The sequence below is a fragment of the Uloborus diversus genome, chromosome 7, assembly GCF_026930045.1.
Source record: "Uloborus diversus isolate 005 chromosome 7, Udiv.v.3.1, whole genome shotgun sequence".
Taxonomy (NCBI): Eukaryota; Metazoa; Arthropoda; class Arachnida; order Araneae; family Uloboridae; genus Uloborus; species Uloborus diversus.
Genome location: NC_072737.1, coordinates 149,805,035 through 149,832,630, shown reverse-complemented (window position 1 = coordinate 149,832,630; position 27,596 = coordinate 149,805,035). Strand labels below are relative to the sequence as shown.

At 32.0% G+C, this 27,596-nt stretch overlaps 1 protein-coding gene across 1 annotated transcript in view; it reads left to right on the top strand.

Moving 5' to 3' along the window:
- Positions 1 to 25,317, top strand: part of LOC129227026 (TOM1-like protein 2) — a 37,291-nt gene extending 11,974 nt beyond the window's left edge. The window contains 11 exon segments of the mRNA XM_054861661.1: positions 201 to 347; positions 2,661 to 2,795; positions 2,889 to 2,951; positions 8,002 to 8,205; positions 9,515 to 9,593; positions 12,317 to 12,438; positions 15,437 to 15,518; positions 16,407 to 16,536; positions 18,578 to 18,665; positions 22,524 to 22,566; positions 24,126 to 25,317. Coding sequence (XP_054717636.1) covers positions 201 to 347; positions 2,661 to 2,795; positions 2,889 to 2,951; positions 8,002 to 8,205; positions 9,515 to 9,593; positions 12,317 to 12,438; positions 15,437 to 15,518; positions 16,407 to 16,536; positions 18,578 to 18,665; positions 22,524 to 22,566; positions 24,126 to 24,286 — 1,254 coding nt within the window. The 3' untranslated portion in view covers positions 24,287 to 25,317.
- Positions 25,318 to 27,596: the final 2,279 nt, after the last annotated feature.

Here is a 27,596-nt window from a genome sequence, read left to right as displayed (position 1 = left end):
AATTGAGTTATTTTAGTGTTTCTTTATGTTAATGTATAAAAGTTTGTTTTCAACATTTAATATTTTGACATTGCCATCATTTGTTTTATGTCCTTATTTTAATTAAATTGAAGACACAGATGATGTTTTATTTTTGTGAATAAATTATATTGTGCTTTTAGCCTATCATATTTTACATCAATTATAAATACTTTGTGTAGGTGTTAGAAACATGTGTTAAAAACTGTGGAAGAAGATTTCATTTACTTATAAGCCAAAAGGACTTCATTCTTGAATTAGTTAAATTAATTGGGCCAAAAAATGATCCTCCTACAGCTGTCCAAGAAAAAGTATTGAGCCTGATTCAGGTATGATTGCTTTTCATATGTGTTAAAAGTAGAGTAACCCCTTGTTATCTTGGGCTTGTTGGTAGACAACAAAAAGGTGAGATGTATCCAAAACTGCAATATAACCGATGTTATGAAAAATGCCTAATCATTAAACTTAAAAGTAAAAGATATGTATACCTAGAAAATATTTCATTTGTTATCTTATTAGAAGACTTCTTAACACAAAGTACAAAAAAACATTAGTTTACAATTGAATTGATTATTTCAGAAAGGGCATACGTCACATTTTTTTCAAAATTGAGTTAGCTGTGGTTTTCCCATATTTGTATATAGAGACATCGACTAGTGTAGCAGGGAAGTCAATCCTTGTACAACAAAGCACTTTATTTAGGGGTCACGATTTTTATTTTGTACAGAAAGGGCATAAGTTCCGGACTTATGCCCTTTCTGCACTAAATGCAAAGGAAGAAATAGTAAGACGCTATGGCAAGATCATAGAAGAATTATATTTTATTGGCATAACGTAACTCCTTTAATCTAGCTTAATTTCGGTAATGGTAGGTTCGTCAGTTTGGGGGGTTAAGGGTAGACTTGAAATCATGGAATTGGAATGAAATGTGCTAATTTCTCTGGAGTTTTATTAACATCACACTAGGAACTGCGAAAAAACTTCATGCTTTCAGTGAAATATACGCTGGTCAAAATAAGAACAACACTGCAGGAGACTTTTTCTAGAAGTGACACTGGAGAAATTTAACTAGATTACCGATGACTTTCCTCTGAGAGGACATTTTTTCCATCATGACCGGGATTTTAGGGCAGTAAAATGAAAGTCAGACAAATATAACAGATTATTACCATGTGAAATCCAATCTCTTATAAATGAAATTCTGAAATTACATTAAGATTCACTATCACACATCTGTTGAAAACAATGAAATCTGTAACTGCTAAAACAGGTGCCCTTTATTTTTTAAGAGGACTTATCCCCCAAATTGAGATTTTAGAAAAAGATTCGACGGGGCAACAAATGTTTTCAATTGTCAGCATTCACAATGCTTATATATTTGATAGAACATCAAAGGAACGATTTCAGTCTAGCTATTTTATAGACGGTTTTCAAGAGAATATTGCAAAGTAACACTTGTCGACTGAACTACCTTTGCCAACATTGAGTATAAAGGGTAAATTTGCACATTGTTGAAATAACAAATATCAAGATGATTATTCAGTGCATTTTTGAACATAGTCATGTACATCAAACTTGGTGCACAAAACTAGACAAGAGAAGGATAGAAGAATTTCATTGAGGATGTATTTGATTAATATAAATATGATTATATTTTTATACACATGTAAAACTTTTGCTTTTTATCTCAGTTTGTTAGTTTTTGTATTTTTTTTACGCCAGACTTTATTATTTCACGAAATCAAGATGAGAGAAAGAGGAAAATACACAATGCAATTTCTTAAGATAATAAATTTATAAATACAGACTTCACTGATTATTTTTGTCACTTTGTTATATTATTTTTTACTGTCATAAATCAGTTTGAAACAAATCTGTTTCACTTGGTTTACATTTTCATCACTGTAAACTAGTCTTTCAGGATATTTATTGCAGAAAGGGCATAAGTCAAAATTAAAAAACAATTTATAACTAATTTCAGTGACGAAATAGAACCCAATTTAAGGTGAGGTAATGATCCCTCTTGTGGCTAGATTAGTCATAAAAAGTTTTGTAGAATTTAGTTCACTTTTGAATGAAATAATTACTTTTTATTGACTACTGAAAAGCTTATGCCCTTTCTGAAATAATCAATTCAATTATTCTTTTAAAATAGCAAAATTAATTTTAAATATTTCAACTGTCTTTTGGTAAAAGGAAGTTATAACTTAAAGTGCAGCAAATTTAAATGAATGAAACATATCAGTTTTGTTCATTTATTTAAAAAAAAAAAAATGTTCTTTATTTTTGTGGTTTTACTTTTTATTTCTTCCCAAAGTAAAGCAAGGTTTTATTTTGGGGATCCTGTTATAAAGGGGCAGTACAGAAAAACCTGTAAAGTATAGCACCCTTATAAGTTGATCCTCTGTCTGTTTTGACCACCAATATGCACCAAATTTGGCTGAAAGTCTCGTAAAAAACCCTTTGTAATTTGTCCATCTGTCTTAGTTGACCACTAAAGTACTGCACCACAGGTTGTCGTCTGGTATCAGGTTTCACTGTATTTCCAGATGAGTGATGTAACGAGGCACAATGTAACAAGGGGTTGCTGTATTTATTATTGCATTTAAAATGTGATTTGTAAATGCTTTTGTCTTCTACAGAGTTGGGCTGACGCTTTTCAAAATAACCCAGAAATGCAAGGCGTTGTTCAAGTTTATCATGACTTGAAGCAAAAAGGAATTGAGTTTCCAATGACAGATTTGGATACAATGGCTCCAATACATACACCTCAACGTGTAAGATTTAATTATTATTTTATAGTGAATTAAATTTATGTAGTTTATAATGTTGATTCTTTAATAATTATTTATGTTCTCATTTTTGTACAGAGTGTTCCTCTTAGTACATCTCCCGCATCTCATCCACCAGATCAAATTATGCAAGCAATGCAAGTAAGATGCACATATTTTTTTTAAGGCAAAGTTAATTATGTGTGTTTTTGACTAACTTCATAATTGTTACTTTATACTAATTACTTTAATGGCTTTCTTCAGGCTTACTGACAAATAATAATAATAATGATTTCTGTGATTAATAGTCAACTTATATTAGTGAAGGAAATTTAATTGCCATTTTTGAGATATAAATTATTCATTCAAAGGAACAGGCGAAAAAATCATAGCATCAAAAAAGGCACTTTAAATTGTATTCCCTCATAAGAAAATAATAAAAAAATCATAGGAGAAAACAACAGGCCTTTTGTAATTCACTTTCCGGATTTTAAGCATGTTTGCAGTACCTGTACTGCAACAGCCTTAAAAAAAAAGAACTGGGGAGAGAAATTCCGCAACCTCTTCAGAAAAATGGTTTTCCTCAAGCAGAGAAGAATAAACCGGGACCCAGAATCTTTTATCTTAATTAATATCTCTGCTAATTAAAGTTGTGCAGATTCAAATTAGTCAAACATGAGGCCCAAAAATTAGGATTTTTTTCGTATCTAGTTCGAACCTCAAATCACTACCTTTTTTAAGAAGTTAGGAAGACATACATCCATAGATACAGTGGTATACGCCCAAAATGTCGCGGCCAAAATGTCGCGGGCCAAAATGTCGCGGCCAAAATGTCGCCGTCCCAAAATGTCGCCAGTCCAAAATGTCGCCAGTCCAAAATGTCGCCGGTCCAAAATGTCGCCGTCCCAAAATGTCGCCGGCCCAAAATGTCGCCGGCCCAAAATGTCGCCAGTCCAAAATGTCGCCAGTCCAAAATGTCGCCAGTCCACAATGTCGCCGGCCCAAAATGTCGCCGGCCCAAAATGTCGCCAGTCCAAAATGTCGCCAGTCCAAAATGTCGCCGGTCCAAAATGTCGCCGGCCCAAAATTCGCTAGTTCAATTGGTACGAAAAATTTAAATGTACGTCGATGCTTTTCAGCATAAAAGTTGCGAAAGAATATTAATTGCCTTTCAAAGTAAGTTCCTTCAAAAATTCCAAACGTTTTCTCCTGTCTTAATTCGTAAGCATCAGATTAATTCCAGAAAATTAGTAGTTTTCAGAAAAACATACGTTTTTCTGTATACTATTAAGAACGTAAACATGCGAAAGGCTGCTGCAACGGATTTCTCTTTCTCGTTTAATCTGATTAATAATAATACTCAAGATGTAAAGCAAAGGATCAAGATGTAACGCAAGGATTCAGACAAAAAATTGGTATGGAAGTAAAACTAAACTGTTCTAAAGGCGAATGAAAGAATAGTGAGGCGCTATGTGAATATGGCAAGAGAATAGGCGGTTTGTATTTTTTGGCGTAATGAAGTAAAAACAAATAACTCCTTCACTCTAGCATATTATTACCTTAGCGACAAGTCAGTAATTTAGGGGATCAGGCGGAATGGCCCCCGACTTTGAATTTTTTTTTTATATATACAAGTGGAAGTGCTTTTTATAGCAATCCTATAAAATTTGCATTGGTTATATGCCCGTTATCCTCCCTCTCCCCTTTCACTAGAAAAATTCGAAATCACGGGCCAGGGTGGAAATCAAGTAGAAAGGTATCTTAATGAAATTTAATTTTCTCATAGATTTTTTAACATCACCCTAAGAACTGTAAAAAAAAAAAAAACTGTACTCTTTCAGTGAGATATACGTTGGTTAAAGTAAGATCAAAACTGTTCTGAGACTTTTTCTGGAAATGAAACTGAAGAAGTTTAACAAGACTGCTCGAGACCTTCCTCTGAGAGGACATTTGTATGTCCTTTGCGACCGGGATTTTGGGACAGCAAAACAAATGTTTAACAGAGATGACAGATTATTGCCATGGAAACTCTGTCTTATGAGTAAAATTCTGAAATTACGTCGAAATCATCACCGTCAAATCTTTTGAAATCAATGAAACCCGTAATTGCTAAAACAGGTGTCTTTCACTCATATTTTTGAAAAACGACTCTACGCGATGACAAATATTTTCAATTCTCAACATTCATGAAATTTATATATTCGATAGAACATCAAGGGGGACAATTTCAGAACAGCTATTTTATTAGAGGTTTTCAAGAGGATACTTTCATGCTTGCGAAGTAGCGCTTGTCAGCTGAATCACATTTTCCAATTTTAAATAGAAAAGAAAAAATTTCACAATGTAGGGTGAAATAACTGATATCAATGAGATTATTCAGATCAATTTTGACCTAGACTTATTTTTAAAATGAGTTTCAAAAAGTAATAGTTCTAGCTCAATATAGCTTGGTAATTCAGAAAGAAAAGAATACTGATAATAATAATAATAAACAAATAAGTTTTTCCCTCTCAGAAAAAAATGCTGTTTTAATTATTGAATTTTTACTACGCAAATTGTATAAGAATGCAAACTCAGTTTTTATTTAACACCCACGCTAGTTAAAGTGCTACAAAAATGAGAGGAATACACGGCTAATTTAGATTTTATTGATATCTTGCTCAACCTCTCATATTTAAATTCAGTATATTTTTCATTGTTTATTTAATTACACTGACTCACGTAAACGATTACGAAACTCAACTTAGAACGAAAATAAGGCTTGTTTTCGTTTAATTTCACTTGCATACTACATTTTTGTATGAATCCTCGCATTACTTCTTGAGATATAGCAGTCACATAAAACGATTAAAAATATTCGGTGATCCATTCTTTTGGGATGACTGAAGTCAAAAATAAATGAGCAACTCGCCCTTTAAGATATACCTGTAGCTCAAATTTTGTCTTAACCCTTGTACAGTAGACCCTCGTTTTACGCGGGTGTTATGTTCCACGGAAATGCTGCGTAAATCGAAACCGCGTAAATTGAGACCTAATATCAAAAATAGGGAATGGGTTCAAAATAGGGATTAGGTTCCGTAGATAAAAAAATACTTCATTCTAGTGATGACTAATTGTATGAAAAGTTTAATGTGTACTTATATCGATTTTTATGCATAATATGCATAAAGAAAACAAACTAATTTCGTGTTCTGTTTATGAAGAAGAGCTGTAAATTGAGACCTTATACTAGTGTTAAAATAGGGGTTTGGTTCCGTAGATAACAAAATACTTCATTCTAGTGATAACTAATTGTATAAGTTTAGAGTGTACTTATATCGACTTTTATGCACGACATGCATAAAGAAAACATAAATTAATTTCGTGTTCTGTTTACAAAAGGTTATGATAGTCTTTTGGTAGTCATTAAGAATTTTTCCTCTAATTCTTTGCTGAGCATTAACGCATCCATGACCACTTGCGTCATTTCCTTGATAAAATCTTCCTTTACTAACAAATCAGAAAAAAGATTATTTCTATTGTCTACGAATGGTTCAAAATTTTCAATGTGAGCGTTTTTGGTTGTGTGTCACCGGAGTCGGTATCCTCGTTGGTTTTGACCTCCTTTGTCACTCCTAAAAGCTCTTCTTCCAGTGAGTTCTGAACTGTGTGAGTTTAATCACTTTACTTCTATAATGGAAAAAGCTCTGGAACCAATCGCATAAAATGTCTCCAAGGACCCAAGTTCGATTATTAGGACGCCAAAATGCAGTTAGTTACGAGTAATCTGCAATCTATAGGAGCTTGGGTTTTGAAAGAGAGGAAAATGTTACCTGTTTGCATTGCCGCATCAGCGTAAAACCGAAACTCATCTGCGTAAATAAAATAAAGGTGTCAAATCTTCAACCGCGTATAATCGAAACCGCGTAAAATAAACCTGCTGAAAACGAGGGTCTACTGTATTACTTTTTGAGATATATCAGTCACAGATTAAAAAAAAAAGAAAGGAAAAAAAACATTCGATTGCTCCACCCTCTGGTGTTATTGGCCCCAAAATCTGTCCCCCTGCTGCTTCCTAACATTTCATTTGATTCCGTTCATCATTTTTTGAGCAATGACAGTCACGCATATCGATGAAAACGTTCAGTTACTCCACTATTTTGAACGAATTGACGCAAAAAAACCACGCAGCCCTAAATCATATATGGGTACTTGCGGGTATCGTTCGAATTCTTACCACAGGTTTTGACGTAGAATGGCCCCAAAAAATCGGTCACATACAAACGCACACTATTCTTGAAGAAAAGTTTTAAAAAATTTATCGAACGTCAGAACTGAACGCCGTCAGAACGTTTTACAGAGTTGGTAGATAGCGAGTCACAAGAAATAAGATAACGTAACGCTTGTATTCTATTTGTTTGCTGAAAAACAGCCGAGAGTTGCGAATCAAAACGGAATAATCTTTTTAGAATTCATCAAGAAACTCAGTTAGTTCAGTCCCATTTCTAACGAAGACATTCATTAAAGGCAGTAATCATTTATTCTGCAAATTTGGTGCTAAACAGCATTTTTGTACATTTGCATTTTTCTTACCAACTGAATGAGCGAATTTCGGTTCTACGACATTTTGGACAGGCGACATTTTGGGCCGCGACATTTTGGACAGGCGACATTTTGGCCCTGCGACATTTTGGCCCAGCGACATTTCGGCCCAGCGACATTTCGGCCCGGCGACATTTTGGGCCGGCGACATTTTGGACCGGCGACATTTCGGCCGGCGACATTTTGGACCGGCGACATTTTGGGCAAGCGACATTTCGGCCCGGCGACATTTTGGACCGGCGACATTTTGGCCGCGACATTTCGGTGGCGACATTTTGACCCCAAACCGATACAGTTGGTGTTGCCCTTTCTTCTTTGAAAAGTCCGATTTTAATATAGTAGATTTGATCTGGTAGAATTAATTTATTACCATAAAAAAAATCACTTTTTCGATTAGTTGTGCAGTTAATTGTAAAAGCTTATTTTCAACTTAAAAAGTCCTTCAGAACATAATTTTTATACAACATATTTGAAATTATTATTTAATTTCATAATAAGGCTATTTTTTATGGTTATTTATTTTTGCTTGCTTTTTTTCTTATATAATGTTTTTAAAATACGAAAATTGATTAAACTGTGCTTTAGCATTATAAATTTCTACTAAAATGTTTCACCTTCCGTATCTTTTCAGCATCAGTCACAACAAGTTCATTCAAATCCTATGCCAGATGTTTTGCCTCGCCAAGCTACTGGTCCCATCAGTTTAAATTCTGATCAACTAGCTAAGTTACGTAGTGAACTAGACATTGTTCAAGGAAACATGAAAGTTTTTGGGGAAATGCTTACAGAACTTACACCGGGCAAAGAGCATCCACAAGATTTAGACTTGTTGCAAGTAAGTTCTTCAGTGCTTTATAGTAGAGAATGCCTTTTAACCACCGACTTATAAATCACACAACTTTTCAGAAGTGAACAATAAGTTGTGAAGTTAGGAAATCTAGTGGCGGCTCGTGGAAGGGGGCCCGGGCCCCCTCACTTTTTCAAACAATAATTTATAACTTTCTCTTGTCCCCCCCCCCCCCTTTTTTGTGCGTATGTGCTTGAAATTAAAAAAAATGGATTGTAATGTTTTTTTCTGCATATAATCCATGAATTATCTGTTGAAAAAGCGTAAAATTAATGAGGTGCGGATTATACGCTGCTGCACCACCTTGCTGGCAATCATGCGCATAAACATGATACATGATATCTTTTTTTTTTTTCATGATTAAATAAACTCCATTCTTCTCATGATAAATCATCATATCTTTCAGGATTTACTTAGTAGTTTGAATGTTTTGTAGCTTCTCCTGTGTTTAAAACTAATTTAATTTTATATATTTAACACAAATAATCATTTAAGTTTAAATATTAAAAAATTATTTTTAAAAAAGATGAAAAACCGGGGGGGGGAGGCGAGTGCACAAATGATCCGGTCCCCTCACTTTTTCAAGGCACGAGCCGCCACTGAGAAAATCTATAGTTTTTCCACTACAAACAAAACAGCATTTTTTGACAAAATAAATTTTGAAACAATCTTTCATCTTTTTTTCATAATTTAAAGCTTTTAAATGAAAAATAGGGACCGATCGGCTCATAATCAATGCTTTTGGCAGAACCATACAATCTTCAGAAGTTGATTTTAACTCTTTACTCATGTATTTGAATCAAATTTAATAGCAAACTTCAAACTTACTTGGCTTGTATATATGCATTTCATTTCACGTGTTTTCATTTTGGTTTTGCTCTGATTTCATGTCAATTATAAACTAATTTCACTTTTGACGTTACTTTTTAGCAAATTGTTTAAAAAATGAAAATTTTACATTTTTGCTCTGAACTTGTTTTGTCATGAAGTAGCATTTTGCTTCTACTGGTAATGCAACTTTTTTTGAAATTTGAAGTTTTGATAATTTAGCTTCAAAACATACATTGTCAATAACTCACTTTTTAATATTTTTTTGATATTAAATTGTCTGTTATTACATTTATTTTGTGCCTAACTTACTGTTGTCAGTTGAATGCCATTCACAAGTTAGAGTATCTTATTGAACTTAAAGTTTGATATGTAAAAAATTCTACCTCCATCAATATAAAATTCATATTATGTAACATTCAGGTAATTGAACTATTTGTCCTTATTTATTTATTTTTTTCCTTTGTAGGAGTTACAAAAAACTTGTTATGCTATGCAAAACAGGATTGTTGATCTAATTGACAAAATAGGTGTCGAAGAAGTTACAAGTATGTATTAAAAGTTTTCTTACGGACTATAAATATTATTTGCTATCTTTGTTTTGTCTAAGGCAGCCACAATCAACTTGCAATCTCTAATCCCTGGTTTTGACAGGGCTTACTATCCAAAACCGGGGGGGGGATACAATTTCCGGGTTCAGATAAGGGGTTGGAACAAAGTTTTTGGTTTTTGAAGTATAGTTCTTAAAATGAACATACAGGCATTATTTTGTCATGTGAGGGGAGGGGGGGGGGGGAGTCGTGAGAATCAGCGCCTGCCCTGACCTTATATGAATGACCCAGCAGTTTATGGGGCTGCTTTTACAGTCCAGTAAAAGCAGTTTAAAAACTAGGCAAGCAGTGATTTAAACTTCTTACTGTGCTGATACATCGTGGAAATTCACTCCCCCTCCCCCTTTTTTTAAACATTTGCAGATTATTTTGGCATAACCCTATAGGAAAAGAGCTGTTTGTTGCTTATAGACACTTTATGAAGGAATATTTTTATGAAAGAAGGTTTTGCCAAAACTTGAACTTACGTGTGTGTGAGGGGGGGTGATGCTTTGCTCTAAAATATTTGGTTTTTTATTGTAAAAACAATGCAAATTAGTTTCAAACCACCTTTTCCTTTAGTGCATTCTTCCAAACTTCAAGATTAATTGTTTCAAATATTTTTTCCCAATTACAGCCCTGTTAGTAACATGCTCGATCTATTTGCACAGGTGTGACACTTTTGCACATATATTTTCACTTGATTCTCAGAATTTCAAACTTTGTTTTTTAACTCTCAAATAATCAAATATAAGGAACCATAGCGTATCTTAGTACGAAGTATCAACTTTCTAAAAATTCATCTTGTATTTAAAAGATAGTGATTTATGGATCGAACAAATCATTATTTATCATGTAAAATTTTTTTTAGAAAGTTGATGCATCATATTATGTTACAAAATGCTTCCTCATATTCAAATATGTAACAATTAAAGGCCAAATTTTAAAATTCCGGGAATTAAGTGCAAATATATATGTAAAAATGTCTCATTTGCATAAAGGAATGGAGCAAACACATATTGATTTTTACGCCATATCCCATGTGAAACAATTGTCATGTGCAACTACTTCAGGAAAAATAAGGTTGAGTAAAGCTAATCTAAGAAATAGACACCAATATAACATCGTTTAAAGGATTTTCTGTTGCATACATAGAAGACTATATTGCAGCTTTTGTCTTGTCATTAGCCATTTTTTAAATAAAATGTAGGCTAGATGATAAATAAAAAAGCAGTAAGGATAAATAATGATCTACAGTTTATTAAGATCCTGTTATCTAATGCTCAGGAGTGCGAGAAGCTTATAAAAATGAAAATAAGGTTTGGTTGTTTTTGGCTTATAATTTTTCCCCTTTAAAATTTTTCCGTTATAGATTATAGCATCTGCATTTTTTCTAAATGAATTTTTCCTCATATTTTGGGTGCATTTGCTCCCTGCAGCTATACAATGCTTATTTCATCCCCCCCCCCATTGTTTTTCTTGAGTAAACCTTAAAGCACATACTTAGAGCCTCAATTACAATTTAAGTGCATGCTGCTAACGTTAAATCAAAGTCAACTCTCATTTATTCAAAGTCCTAAGGGATCGGCGAAAACATTCGAATGATCGGTAGTTCAAGTTATTGGAAGTTTCTTTCCCAGCCTTTCTGAAGAATAATTTTTATTTTCTTTTTCATGAATAGTGCATAATTGGAAGACTATAATACTTAAAATTTGAACATAATTAATTATTAGTATTTGGTGTAAATATCTTTAGAAAATAAATTTCATTTAGATATTTCAATATAGGAAACGTTATTTTTGACTGCTTACATTTTTTTAATGTTATTAAGTTTCCATGTCGTAGATCAAATTTCTTTTCTTTTAATTTCAGTTCATATTGCTTTAAAATGCCTTTTTGTCTTAACAGCAGATTATTTGAGTCACTAAAAAAATAAAGCTTACTTTTTTTAAATTTTTGCCAAAATTTTAAGTCTCACAAAGATAGCAATAAAATGTTAGTTAGTTGCCATGGGAAAAGTAGACTGATCGGCTACTTCTCACCTAATCTTGCAACACTGTGTGCATTAAAAAGCTCTATTATAAATAAATTATCCCCTCACACAGACTAGTAAGCAAAAAAGGAGAGGGGAACTTTTTTCTTATTTTGGCTGCATTTTTATGCATAAAATGAAAATGAAACTCTTCCGTTTTGACTCCTCCAACTTCGACTTAAAGGGAGTACATTCGAGATATCGAGACAACTTTGTATTGAAAACACTGAGTTATCTTGGGACCAAATGAAAACTTTTAGATAAAGGAATATTCGAGTTATAAGGCTTCAAGTAACCAAGAGTCGACTGTATTTTTTTTAGAATGTAATTAACCTTTAACCTTTTTACGTAATGCTCCTAAAAGAACTGAAGACTTGTATTAACAATGTTTTTGTCACTTAAAGTGTAAATGGAGCAGCAATTTAATTGAAGCAAAATTTAAGTCATTTTTATTCAATATGCACCTTTTTAAATTTTGTTGAACAAAAATTTAAATAAGTAAGCAATAATTTCCTTTTTTATCTGTTTTATTTAAGATTTTCTATAACATTTTCATTGTTCAAAATCTTACTAAGTAAAACAGAAATAATATGTTACTTCTAGTTTGGTTTAGTATTTATATGTTGCATTTATTTGCTCATTTCCAAAGATGATTTGCTTCGAATTAATGACGAACTGAATAATCTGTTCCTGAGGTATGATAGATATGAAAAGAAACGCTCAACTCTGTTAGCATCCTTAGAAGTACCAGCTCAAAAACCAACTGATGAGGTATGTTTCATTTATTAGAAATTCATTAATAAAAATTCACTTGACTCAACCTTTAATTAAATGGTTTTTGAAACAATCTTACTTATTTTTTCCCCCACAAATAGTTTTTCTTTTTTGTTCAACTGTAACTGGAAACATTCAAAATTCAAGCTCTAACATGTATACAATTTCAAACATGACTTAATATAGCTCAAACTTTAGTTTCTTCAGATTCCCACCCATATACCAAAACCTACTTTAAGAATAAGATGGTAAAACTCATAAATCAAGATAGCTAATAAAGTGCACAAAAAATATGTCACCTATAAGAGAACTATTTTACTATTATAAAAATAGTAGACAGAATTGAAAACAAAATGAAACAATATATAACTAACAGAAGCCTGAACAAGGAACACACATACAATTTTACTCTGCAACTAAGTTTAGCATCCGAAACATGGTATTGTGCGAAAAAGGTTTGGAAATCCAGCAGCACCCATCTTTTGCAATGATAACCTTTTTTATCTCTGACAGTTGAAAAATAAAACACAAGTTTTTGCCAACTTCATATTGGTCTCAATTGCAGCCCCATAGATTTCATGCTTCACTTACCATATAACTGCAGCTTTTGACAGTGACACATTTGACAAAGAACACCATAATGTCAATATTTTGGTATTGACATTATTGTGTTTGTTGGTTGTAATAGTGTTGCACCTTTTTGTGCAAGGAAGTCTATTTGTTTATTTCTAAATATGACTCTGAGTCCAGGAATCCTCTGTAATTTAATACTCTTGTTTTTCTGTGGTTGGTTATTGGACTGCAGAATGGACCCAATGAAAACTTTGAGATAAAGGTGTATTCAGTTATAAAGCTTCAAATTATCGCAATTTGGCTGTATACTGTGTAGATGCAAGCATTTATATGTACACAGTGGCTTTGCCATGAAGGGGCGTGCGGGGCAGTCCTCCCCAGGTGTCACCTGTCTGGGGGGTGGCACCTTTGTGGAATTGCAAGTTTTGAAAAAAATGAAGCTAAAATGCATTTTTAAGACTACAAGTTTGAACATTTTTGACCTCTTTTATTTCCACCTCACATCATGGAGTGAATACTATACTCAGGATTAAGTTCATATTGTCAGTACTTAGACCTAGTAGTGATTTCCTTTTATACCGAAAAATTCCCCATTATCTTTCCCTGTGTTTGAGATATGTTTTAAATAATTAAGAGGCCATCAATTTTATTCACTCCCTACTTTTATGAGCTTGCGATGGCTCTGCACATATGTATCTTGGGCAAGATATATAAAAATCATTCATAGTTTTCATTTGTCTGTTGTACATTATGTTATTTAAAGTTTTGTTGTAACACAAACGCAGTTCTTTCTGAAAATTGTATGAATTTTATGTTTACATGAATGGAATGAATGAAATGAAAGAAAGGGGGGGGGGGGGGGTTCAACCGAACCAAGCACTGCGACCAAAGGTCTATTGTACTAGTCCCCAAATAGAAGTCTTAAAACAGACCTGAATTAAAATTCAGCAAACACTCAATAGGAATATCATGAATCTCTCACAGTTCAAGCAAATGATGAACAAAGTGTTCAAACCTATAGGCAGAAAACACTTTGCAGTCACACAAGGTGTGAGAAATAGTTTCCTCATTAAAAGAGGTAACCTGTGCTAATTGGATCATTACTGATGCTCAGTCATTATAGCACGGTGTCGCTTTAAGGTGTAAATACCAGTAAAAAGACCAGAAGCCTTCCCAATACTAGTTTTGTTAAGAAACCTTTTGTGTTTTTGGCATGTGATCACCAGAGAGAATCAGGTTTGTCCTCCTCAGAATGACAAGCTGAATGTGTTCAATGTCATTGCGAGATGACCTCTCCGACGGGATGGTTTCTCTCACACAACAGCCATCTTAAACATACTTACTGCTTGAGCATAGTTAGGACTGTGACTGACTCGTTCTTTGTTAGGATACAGCAGTTAATGAGGGGAAGGTATTGAAACCTCTTGACGACTGAAGACGTTTGTTTCTCCTACCTTCTCAGGAATGGTTGGCCCAGTGGATTTTGCCTTCAATACCAGCCTCTTCCTCTCCTGCCTGCACCAGTGTCTGTTGCAGTTTTATGCATAAATGAGTACTCCCTGCCTCCCTACTGCAGAGTCAGTTGGCTGCAGATATGCACCCCCCCCCCCTCAATCAGTTAGCTGAAGACCCGCACCCTCACCTCCTCCAGCAGCAAGGTTGCTGGTTCTCTCCATCAAACCAGTAACCAGCTCCAGAGGAGCTGGGAACTGGGAGGTGGTGAAAGGAAAAAGGTCAACACCCGCAGAACCACCCTGTAGGAATACAAGGCAAATTACAACAAGTTTTCGCCTGGTTCCTCAAAGGGACCATTTACACATCATACAACCCAGATGTCATCCATCCATCAGCACGGTGACTCACACCTGAGATTTGGTATCCATTTTAGTCGTCTCTTACGACACTCATGGACTACGTTGGGACTAATTCTGCTCCGGTCACCACACAAAGTTCATGTTTACATAGAATATTATAACCTTTTTTTCTTTTATTTTGATTTTACATATGTAGGAGGGGGGTGAAACTACAAATTACTGCCCCTGGTGTCACCTATGCTAAGTACGCCGCTGATGTACATGTCATCATCAAAACTTCTACCGTAATAAATCTACTGTGAAATGAAAGTGTTCAAGTTTTTTTAAGTACTGATATCTACAATTTTAGGTTTCTAATTAATTCCTACAAAAACCTTTAGTTTGTCAGGCTGTCTTAACTGTCAAAACTTTCTTGAATATTTGGTGTAAATGGATATGGTTTTATGTGTGTGCGTGTGGCTGAAAAACAAGCTTTTTCATTTATATTTCAAGTAATTTTACGCTTATATATATATATATATATATATATATATATATATATATATATATATATATATATATATAAGTGAATATGCTAACATCACCTTATTGCTTCTTTACATTTTCAGAATCCAATAGATAAACCTTTAATTGATTTTGGTGAATCAAATGAAGAGTTAGATCAAGCTTCTTCTCAGTTATCTAATCTAAGTAAGTTACGTTCTTGAAACTTAGCATAGTTTTAAACAAGAAACTATATATATATTTTTCAGTTAATAATTAAATGTTTAAAAAAAATGAATTTGAAAATACAAAACACCTAAACTTTAATTTTCCAGATTTTATGTAAATTTTAAATAAATTCCATTAATAAAATGTAAAGACTGAGTTTAAATTTTATTTATCAGGACTGATTATTATCCTTCAGTCAGTTATTTTCAAATGCTAATTAATGATTGACAATTAGCTGAAATTTTATTCAGCTTTGTGTGGAGCATTTCACATACACACATGCAAATATGTAGTACTAATGAAAATTTAACTTCCACTCTAACTAACATTAATCAGCATGCAGACGACATATACTCATATTTTATGATAATAATTTTAAGAATTTTAATGCGTGGTTCACTAGAAAAAAAATTTTAACTTTTGTTAAAAATTTAGGAACTACTGAAAGAAGTAGATGTTTAATGAATATTTTTTCCTGTTGTAGAATAAATCTCTTCCACAGAAATTCAGTAATTTTCTTAGGTATTTGTAGATGATACTTTTTTTGCCTCAAAAATTCTTGCATCTATGTTCATTATTCAGGATTATATTACAGAATATCTTTTAAATTGGAAAAGCTTTCTTTCACAGAAACTCAGCATTTCTTATGTATTTTTTATTTACTTTTTTTTTTTTTTTTTTTTTTTTTTGCCTTAAAAGGTCTTATATCTGTATGTTCATCATTCAGGATTGTATTACAGAATTTATCTGCTTGGCGTATAACGTTTAATAATATAGGGTACAACTAAGAAAAATATATAATAGTTTATTATATATATTCATAGTTAAGGTTTTGTTGCTATAGTAAAAAGAAAATCATTTTTACAGAATTACAGCCAGTGGATACAGCTAATGGAGATTTCACTAAAAAAGAAGAAACAAAAAATAATTCTGTTACAGATGAATTTGATATGTTTGCCCAGTCAAGAAACACTTCTTTTGAATCCAGTAAAACAAGGTAAGTTAATCATTTATTGTTACTTAGAGTTTTGTTCTGCATGGATTTTTTTATTATAATTATTTTATGTACTATTTTTCTCAAATGAAAGTTAGATATTTTTGTCACATTAGCTATTTTTTACATTCTATTGAAAATTACCAAGTTGTTTAAAATAATTAAATTATGTTTGTAGCAGGGTCAGGAATAAAACCTGTTTTTTGTTTAAACCAAAAAACTTGTTCCCCCCCCCCCCCCCCCCCCCCCCCCCCCCAAGTTTAAACCAGTTTTTTTTTTTTTTTTTTTTTGGTTTAATTTTTTGAAAGTCATGAAGGTTTTATGAATTAATTTTAGAATTTTTAATACTCATATTTGTACCTAATTTCTTGATGATCAATTTGATGATGAGTAAATTCTTGTAATTTCATTTACTCAAAGAGTTTTGTATCTTTGTCAGTATAACGTCGATGTAACGATTTACTCGATTTAATGATGCATTTCACTGGTCTGGAGCTGACTGAATTGAATGTCTATGCTCCTCGATTTAACAATATCCTTGATTTAACGACAACTTTTTCCAGTCATTTGGTGATCGTTAAATCAGGATTATATACTGTATATCAAGTTGTTGCATGACTATCTATCTATGTCATCGCAACTCCTGGTGAACAACAGAAAACTGAGCATCAAAGCAGGTATCTACGTGTATGTGTAGTCTGTCTGTGGCACTCTAGCGCCTAAACAGATGGACCAATTTTGATTTTAAAGAAAACTGTTCAAAAGGAGAGTTGATCGAGAGTGTTCTTAGCTAGGTTGCTTCTTCCGATGACATTAATTAACGAAGATACTAATTAAAAATCTCTTAAAGATTTTTTGCCGTGGAAACACATTTAAAATTTCAAAATTTAGTACCAAAAGAAAAAGTTTTTTTTTTCTCTGCATCTGATAGATCGTGTTTGGAACTTCTATGTTATATAGAATTCGAGTTATAACTCTTTTTTAAATCAGATTTTAAAAATGGCTAATCCTTTATTCAAGCAATTGGTAACCAAATTCATTGTTGGCTAACAATGATTTAAAATTTTTATCTGTTGCCAGTTTCTATGTGTTAACAAATAAAATACTTGTAATTGATTTTTAATAGCATAAGGCTTTTAAAAGGATTTTCAATTTTCCTTCTTGATTCTACAATTGCAACTCGGTCGTTTTTTTTTTTTTTTTTTTTTTATTTTAATTTAAGACGATCACTTGTTTCAACATAAGTATTGTGCATGTCTTTTGATTCCATGCTTGAATGATATTTGATTAGAATAAAAAAATAATAATAAAATTAAAATTGCAAAGCTTTATACACCAACAGCTCTAAAAAGTTGTAACTTTTACTTATAATTTGAAGTTTTTGGAGTTGACCATCAAATATTGCTTCTACATCAGTATTGTGCATGTCTTTTGATTTCATGCTTATGAATGATATTTCATCTGAACTTTGAAAAAAGAAAATGTCCAAAGACATGTAATTTCTAATACCTCGCTTAAGAAATTGAGTCAACCTAAAAAAAATGCGTACAGTACTCCATTTAAATATAATGATGTTTTTTACTTTGTTTGTTCATTTATTTATACATTTTTCATGCAAGATATGTACTGGAGAATTAAAAATATGAAAGGATTATTTTCATGAAAAATATTGTTCTATTACCTTTTAATTGTTTAAAAAATTTCCTATTTTTGCATTAAAATACTGGTCCTATATTTCCCTACTTTTTTGTAAAATTATCCTACGTTTCCTACTTTTTCGAAAAAATATCCTACTTTTCCTACTTTCGACCGTTAAAATGCGCTATGACCCCTGATGTACCATATCAATTGAAATACCATATCGTTGAAAAAAAAAATAGATGTTACTTTTTTTTATTTTGTGATCCCATAAGGTATGGTAGAAATGGTAAGAAATTTATTACTAATTATTTGGCAGTTTTTGCTCATCCAAATGCAAAACTTTGGATGATTTGATATATATACTTGCACTTATTTTATTTAAAAAATCTATTTTTCACTTCAGAGGCAGCAGTTACTCAGATAACACAAACCTAGACCAAATAGAAGGAGGTCTTGCTTCTTTTACAGTCAACAAAGGAAATCTGAATGCGGTTAGTTCTTTTTTAATCATCTTTTAATTAAGTTGCTTTATTTTAAGCTTATTTTGTTGTTTTTGGCAAATTGCTTTATATTGGAATAGGAAAGGAAATTAACAAGTAACTCTACCCAAGTGCCAACTGATTATCTTTCCTCCGTATTTTGTTAACAGACAAAATCAAAAGTGATTTTATGTTTTACTAGTGGCACCCGCACGGCTTTGCCCGTAGTAGAAAATTAAAAAGTCATTTGGTTCGCCTGTATATTTACAATAATGGATGATGAATTTCTCTCCAATTTGCTGTGTTAAATGGCTCGCCTATGTTACGGTTCCACGTTATGATAATTTCGTAATTTACTATTCCACGTTGTGATAATTTGCTCGGTAAAATTTTCTTAAAATTGGAATAGAAAAAAAAAACAAAATCAAATTTTCGAAAAATCGCTTTGAGGTGCACACCCTCATGCTACAAACTAACTTTGTGCCAAATTTCATGAAAATCGGCTGAATGGTATAGGAGCTATGCGCATCATAGACTTCCAGACAGACAGAAATCCCTACTTTTAGCGTTATTATTAGTAAAGAAAAAGATATCCAGCTAAAACTTTGACAGTAAAATGATTCCTCACCATCTGCATTTGAAAATTAATTGTCCTGTAACGATGAATTGTATCATAAAGTTGAGTGACTTTTAAAAATTTTGTACACTCTTCCCATAATATATAGCACTTTCTTGACTTTGAGATGGCTAAAAACATTCTTAAACTGTACCATTCATAATGAACATTTAAATGGTTTTGCATTGCTAAATTCACGCAACGTCACCATCACACCTGAGAAAGTTATAAATGGAATGGGGGAGGAGGGAGCAAGAGAACTAGATTTTATTATATGCCTATTTGCGAACCTATAGAAGCAGACTAGTGACTGTAAATAAAAAATAGTTAGCATCTTTTTTTTTTTTGTAGTTACAAATCAAAATAAAACTTCTTCTATGACTTTGTGCTTCTTATAGTGATGAATTTGCTTTTTTTTTTTTTAATTTTTGAATAATGAGAACATTAAAATCATAAGTTCTTTGCTTTGCTTAGATTGATTCCACTTATAATGCTTAGCTTAATTAATAATCTCAAGTAAATGAGAAACAGAAGGGACGTTATTTTATTTTTTAACTTTATTACAGTAGAAGAAACTGATGGGCCTAACTTCTGTACAGATGGCAACACCAGGGGTCATTCTTTTAAACTTTTCAAATCCGAAACTAATTTTGAAACTTGCAAAAAATTACTAATTCAATAGGGTTGTGGGCCTATTAGATTACTGAATTAGATTACTAGGATTGGATTACTTAAGCTAGCAGTTACTTGCAATGGGGTGAATAAGTTTTTAGTGGGCTTTTGTTCTTCATTAGGCACTGATAAATTGACTAGGACATGCCCATTTGAGCCAAGACGATGTTGCTGAATGCTACTTTGGTATTTGTAATTCTTTATAAAATTTGTTAAATTGTGCGTCGCAAATTCAAAACAAACATTATTTTATTTCCAATTGTTTTAATTCTAGAACTGCATTGATTTCTTTTTTCAAACGTCGAAAACTGCTAGGTAGGAATGTATGCAGTAAAACCTTGTTAGCTTTAACCATATAATTTCACTCTCATAACCTGATATAATATTCATAACCTGATTTGTGGTCATTTGCAGTGGCGCAGCAAAGCGGGGGTTTAAGGGGTTAAAACACCCTCCAGAAGCATTAATTTTAACATAAATGGGTATTCCAATACAATAGTTCAAACATATGAAAGGACTGTTTTAATAATGAAACACCCTTAAAAGAGTATTTTTGACCTAAAAAAACCCCTTCAGAAGGTATTTTTGATCAAAAAACCCCCTCCAGAAGGTTTTTCTGCCTGCGCTAGTGGTCATTTGCAATACAGTAGACCCTCGTTTTACACAGGGGTTACATTCCACAGAAATGCTGCATAAATTGAGACCTAATACTAGTGTTTAAATTGGGGTTTGGTTCCGTAGATAACAAAATACTTCATTCTAGTGATGACTAATTGCATAATAAGTTTAATGTGTACTTATATCGACTTTTATGCACAACATGTATAAAGAAAACATAAATTAATTTCGTCTTCTGTTTATAAGGAGGAACTGGCTATGATAGTCTTTTGGCAGTCATTAAGAATTTTTCTCTGTAATTCTTTGCAGAGCATTAAGGCATCCATGATCACTTGTGTCATTTCCATGATAGAACCTTCCTTCACCAACAAATTGAAAGATCATTTCTATTGTCTAGGAATAGCTCAAAATTTTCAATGTGAATGTTTTTAGTAGTGCGTCGACGATGTTGGTATCCTCGTTGGTTTTAGCCTCCTTTGTCACTCCTAAAAGCTCTTCTTCCAGTGAGTTCTGAACTGTGTGGGTTTAACAACTTTACTTCTGGAAAGAGCTCTTTAACCAATTGCATAAAATGTCTCCAGTGGCCCAAGCTTGATTATTAGCACGCCAAAATGCGGTTGATTACGCGTAAGCTGCAATTTTTAGGAGTTTGGATTTTGAAATAGGGGAAAGTTTTTATCTGTTTGCATTGCCCAAAACCGAATTGCATTGCCGGTTTGCATCCGTGTAAAATAAAATAAAGGTGTCAAATCTTAAACCGCATATAATCAAAACCATGTTTAATAAACCTGTGTAAAACAAGGGTCTATTGTAGTTATTCCACAGGCATTAGCAATAGCGTGAGTATATTGACTTTTAAATCATTTCATTTATTTGAGATATCCACTATTAAATTCAACAAAATTCAAAACTGTTTAAGGAAAGAAAATCTGATTTATGGGGAAAAGGGGGGGGGGTTCCATCTGGCAAATTTTTATCATTTTTAGCATAAAATAGTGAATTTAGAAATTTATATCTACATTCTAACCCCTCTTTTTTAATATATATTTTAGCAGCGCACATAGAAACACTAATTCTAATATAGCAGAAGCTATAAAATGACTCAATTTCTCTGCACATCAAGTATTGTGTGCTACTTTTCTCATTGAAACTCAATTTAAATGCAGGACAGAAGTATATTACATTTAATAGGGGAAATACTAAATATCTGGCCACTTAATGTGTGTATTTATTGCACATGTATAAATGCATGTAATAAACTGAAACAGAAAATCAACTTTCTGTTTAAAAATTTCAATTTATAATGAAAAAGAAGAAAAAAATCTAAATGACTCAAAAAAAAAAGAAAAAAAGAAAGAAAAGAAAAAATGATTTAACAACTTACGAAAATCACACCCTATCGGAAATTAATGGATGAGAGATAACTTAACCTAAACCACTTTGTTTAATTTTCGGTGCTGAAAAAAAACTAAGTCGTGAAACTGAAAAGTTAACTTTTTAAATAGTAAATGTTTTATATATATCTTTTTCAAGAAAGGGAAAAATGGATTGCATGGATTTTTTAATTTTTAACACTCTATATGTTTTTAAAAAATAACCATTTAAAAAAGCTAGTTTTATTTGAAAAAAAATCCAATTTTTTCCAGCAAAAATGTGAAATTTTTTTTTCCACCACTTTGAAATTTCAGGAAATTTTACATCTCTACTTAGAAATAAAGTTTCAAAAAGCTGTTACTAAAAGTTTAGTTGTTATGAACTGTATTCAGACTTTTCAAAAAAGTCATTTCTGATTTTTGAAATTTAATTTTGATTTTTTTCCTTAGTCAAATTAATACTACTGCTTGCCAAAGATTTTTTAATGTTCATTTAAATGCACATTTTTGTAATTTAAATATTTATTTTATGTAAGAGCAATTTTAGCATAAAACTTGAAATTTTGATTTTTTTCAATTATGGTTTTTTAGGCTGCAAGTAATGCAACATCAAATGATAGTCAGCCCAATAATGGTAAGATATTTTTACTAAATTATATCTGGCCCATTTTTCATTGATAAAATAAAGTAGTTATTATTATAATTAAACTGTTTTACTTCAACATCAAAATATTTAAAATTCTAGTACAAATTGTTTGATATTCAATATTTAAAAAAAACTAAATGCCTTTGGTATTTGTTACAATGTCAACACATCGTTCTAAATACATTTTGTAAAACTTCCGATTAGGTTATGCAGTGGCGCACACAAGGAGGGGGGGGGGCAGGGGGTCTGGACCCCTCCCATTGCCCTTGAGTTTTTTTGATTGATTATAATCCTTTGTATGCAGTACATAAAATACCAAGCGAAAGTAACAGTAATTTCAGATTGAGCAAATGAAAAAATAAAATTTATTTTCTCTCTTTCTTTCTCTGCAATATTGAACTGTATAAGCATCGTTCATAGCAATTCATAATAGAACATATAAATTGTTCTATTATGATGATTTTGCTTCGCTGTTTTTACTTTTAATTATGAGAAAAGTAAGTATATTCACTCTTGTGCTTTCTGGTATTTTAATTATTTGTTATTAATAAATTTGTTTTAATGCCAAGTAATAATTCAGCAATTTTCTGAAAATATTTTTTTGTGTTTCTGACAATCGATAAAATAATAAAAACGTGGTTGAATATGTGTTGGAGTACAAAATGAGAATGGTAAACCTTCAATCCTACTCCCCTCCCTTTGAAAAATTCCTGTGTGCACCACTGAGGTTATATATGTTCCATTGTGATGGTGTGTAGGCACATGCACATATATTTGATAATTTAGAACAACATATAAATGTTCTAAATTTCAAAAAGTATTTTTATATATGTTACCATTAAAGTATATAATGTAGTTATTTTATAGAATACCTAGTTATTCCATGAAATAACTGATTGTGTCCGTTAAAGTGTGTAATATGTTATTAATTTGACACTTTAAGTAGTTATTCTATGAAATAACTAGGTATACTATAAATTAACCAATGAGAGACAGTAAAAGTGTAAAATAAACAATTTATCTAAAATGAAATAACTAGGTATTCTATAAATAAACTAATGATAAACAACTAAAATGAAAAAGAAACAATTGATCTAATTTGTGCAGCGTATAAATGCTATTTATGAAAACGTACCATAAATCATTTGCTACAATAAAGATTACTAAAATGACACTTGGAATTACAAAGAGCATTTTTTCTAAACAAAAACTGGAGCCAACACGCTAAACAAGTTGGCCTGGAATAGTTCATAAATGCAATAGGGGTGAACCTTCAATCCACTGTATGTATGGTAAATGTATTTGTTGAGCAAGGTATATGATATAAGATTATTTTACACTTTAACGGGCTGCAGATCGTTATTCTATAAAATAACTAGTTAAACCATGAAATATAAGAGAGTTTTACACTTTAACAGACACGATCAGTTATTCCATTAAATAACTAGGCATTCTATAAAATAACAGATTTCATACTTTAACGGTAACATATACATAAAATATGAAACTGATGCAAATTTAATTCAGTATATATATTTTTCTTTTAGATTTTTCAAGATTCGTTGGCGATAGATCAACTCTTTCTGACAGATTATCAAATCTACCGACTGTTCCGGGTGCAACAGCAGCCTCAAATCAAGCAAGTGCAATAAATAATAGGAGGCAAATGGATAAAGATGACGCGGACAGTTCTCTATTTGCTTTATAAAGTAAAACTTTTGGAAATATCTTCCTAATTGTACAGCACTGTTTTTACGTAAGGTATCAAGCTTAAAATTTTGTATTTGAATGTGCCTGACTAAGCATAATTAGGAGGGCAGAATAAATGACTTGGGGTTGATTGATTAGTTACTGCTTGTTATAAATTTCATTCCTCAAGTTGATTTTGAAAACTCTAAATCCTTAAGGGTTAACTAAGCTTCAAATGTTTTTTCTGAAGTATGTTTTTAGTTTAATGTACTTTAAAAACCTCAAATACTACTTATCTTTAAGATAAAATAATGTATACAGTAGAGTCTCAAAAAATCTAAGAATCTCGAAATCTGAGTCTCAAAAGTCCAAGGCTCCATTTAATTTGAGATGCTTTATTCATATTTAAAGGTTCTTTTTTTTTTTTTTTTTTTTGCTGTGGAGATAGTAACGTAATACAAAAAAAGGACTGAAAATTATCATTGTTTTGCAACAAAGAACGAGTAAACAGCCTTTTTGAAATATCCAATAGCCATCTACAAGAGAAGTGTAATTTCTTGAATGTGACTAGACGTCGTATGAGTTGTGTATGCGAAATTTTAACCTTCTATGACTAATTGTTTTTGCGTTATGTGAGGTTTCGCACACTCATACAGATGTCACGGAAAAACTTATAAAAATGGGTTTAGAGATAATCAAAATAGTACTTTTAGACTGCATTCAAGTGATAACACAAACATATGAAAAGACATCATGAAACAAAATCTAATAAGATTTCGTTTAAAGGCAAACAAAATTTAAATTTATGTTGAAATTTTAAGTGACAAATTTTTTTGTGCAGATAATGCATCCTTTCCACTTGACAGGAAAAGTATGAGGTGCACAACTTTATGGCATTAGAATGGTGGCAAATTTAAATCGCTGAGAATTTTCTGGATAGTCCGAGTTTTCAGTGATCCGAGGTAGGGTGAGCACCAGTTAGCTTGGATTTTTGAGACTTTACTGTAATACAAAAAAATATAAACAACTTTTGAAAAATTTTAAGTGTTACTCTAACTGTGTCATCATAAGGTACATTATGTTAAGCAAGGATGCAAGGAGGGCTTTTTTTTTTTTTTTTTTTTTTTGATCAAAAGCACCTTTTGAAGGGTTTTTAAAAATCAAAATAGCTCTTTCATATGCATAAACTACTGTATTAGAATTTACAATTATGTTAAAACCAATGACTCCAGAGGATGTCCCCCCCCCCCCCCTGCTACGCCGCTGCTTGACATACATCCTCTCCTAAGCAGGCTTATAAATACATCTTTGTTTTTGAAACCAAAATGAAAGTTTGAATGCAAATTGTGTATGTCTATCTAAGTGCCAATCGCATAACAAAAAATTCCTTTCTTACGTTTTATGTTTTGTTTAACGTATTTTAATAATGTGACAAGTTCGTCATTTATAATTATGAACATGTGTTTTAAAAAGCATAAGCAAATTTATTAGTTGACTGAAAAATATTGACTTTCTGTTCTGTAACTGTAATCTATTAAAATATGTACCATTTTTCAACATTAAAGCTTCAGCTATATATATATATATATATATATATATATATATATATATATATATATATATATATATATATATATATATATATAAACATCAAGAGAACAGTAAACAGACAAGGATACAAGACAGATAAATGACAGAGATGAAACCAGTACTCTTCAGCAGTGGAAACTTCATCCTATGGTCAAAAGTCCAAAAATTTTAATACTGAAACTAAGAATAGGATGTCCAATTCCGAAAAAATCAACATTCAGGATTACATTGGGCAAAAGCACCACATGTGAAAAATGAATGCAGATTTTTGGAACTAAGACCTAAAACTAAGCACTGGGGTTTCGTCTTGGACATTAGAAGCCAAGGCTATCAATAATGTCCCTCCATCGTACCGCCAGCAAAAATCAAAATTCTTACCTATGTGTCCGGGTGTAAAAGTAAAATCCACGTCCATCGGGGCCATTTCCGTGCCAGTCAATAAAAATAAAATCAAAATCAATCCAATAAGTTAAAAACTAAATAAATAAAAACTTCCAAAGACATTCCAGGTCGACCAAAAAACTTAATTCATAGAAACATCATAAACTGGAGTCCAAACATTTGGTTTACTCTAGAAAAAATCATACATATGACAAGTAAGACCTTTGCAGTGAAGCGAAGTGTTGGTTAAAGGCAATACTAGAGAAAATATTATTTGCTAGATTATTTGGGAAATGGTTTTCAAGTAGTTTATTTTTTTAAGTAGATTAATTTCTTGGTTGAATACTGTAACCATGTTGCAGATTCTTTTAATTCTGATGACTTGCAAAACAATGATGCCAATAAAAACTTTTTTACTATTAATACATATTTGATGCAAAAATAAAAGCAGAATAATAATAAATACATTAGTTTACCTAAAACTCTTTGTTTGTATTAGATATTTTCTTTTCAAACAATAAATTTTCAACATTGTAGCGATATCATTCTGTTCCCTGTCACTTAACACAGTTGGACAAAAAAAGTTCTTCGTTTGTTTCAACTATTTTAAGTGTTTCAGCGAATATTCAAACTGCTGCTTTGTTGATTTGCCCAATTGAATTTCATCGGCATCATCATTGGAATTTTCGTTTTGTGTGACTATTTTATTTACGCAAATCAAGTGACATGCCAAAACTTCTTCATCCGTTTAGGCACGATTGCCAAAGGTTGTAATTACTTTGTTTTCTTCTTCATTGTTAGCACCATCTGTTACTTGAATTCTGTGATATTCCCCTGAGTATTATTAAGAGTCTTGTATAGTTAATTTTTTTTCTCCCTAAGCATTATAGTAAATGGATGAATTTACCCTCTTTTCCCAAGGCTAGTGAAATTCTTGAACAATTTTTGTGTAAAATAAATTAATAACTTTGTACTAAAAATTTAAAGTAAATTAAACACATATTTGCCAAAAACTACATAATTTTTGGATTTTTGCATGTACAGGCTTCCCTTGTATAACACGGTTTCGATATTACGCTGTACGAAACTTGAATTTAATACTTCATGGTTTTGATATAGCTCAAAAGTTATTTTTTTTAAAAGATGGAATTTCATTTTTGTTTAATATATTCTGTTAATGTTTGATAAGAAGTCTAATGAGTTTTTACTTTGTTTTTATGAAACTTGGTTTTGATGTAACACAGTACACATGATTCACATTATTTCTAATGCATCCTTCAGACTGCATCCGTACAGGATGTTAGCTCCATATCTTTCTCCCCAAAACCAGTTTCATACGAGGGATGCCTGTATAAGGT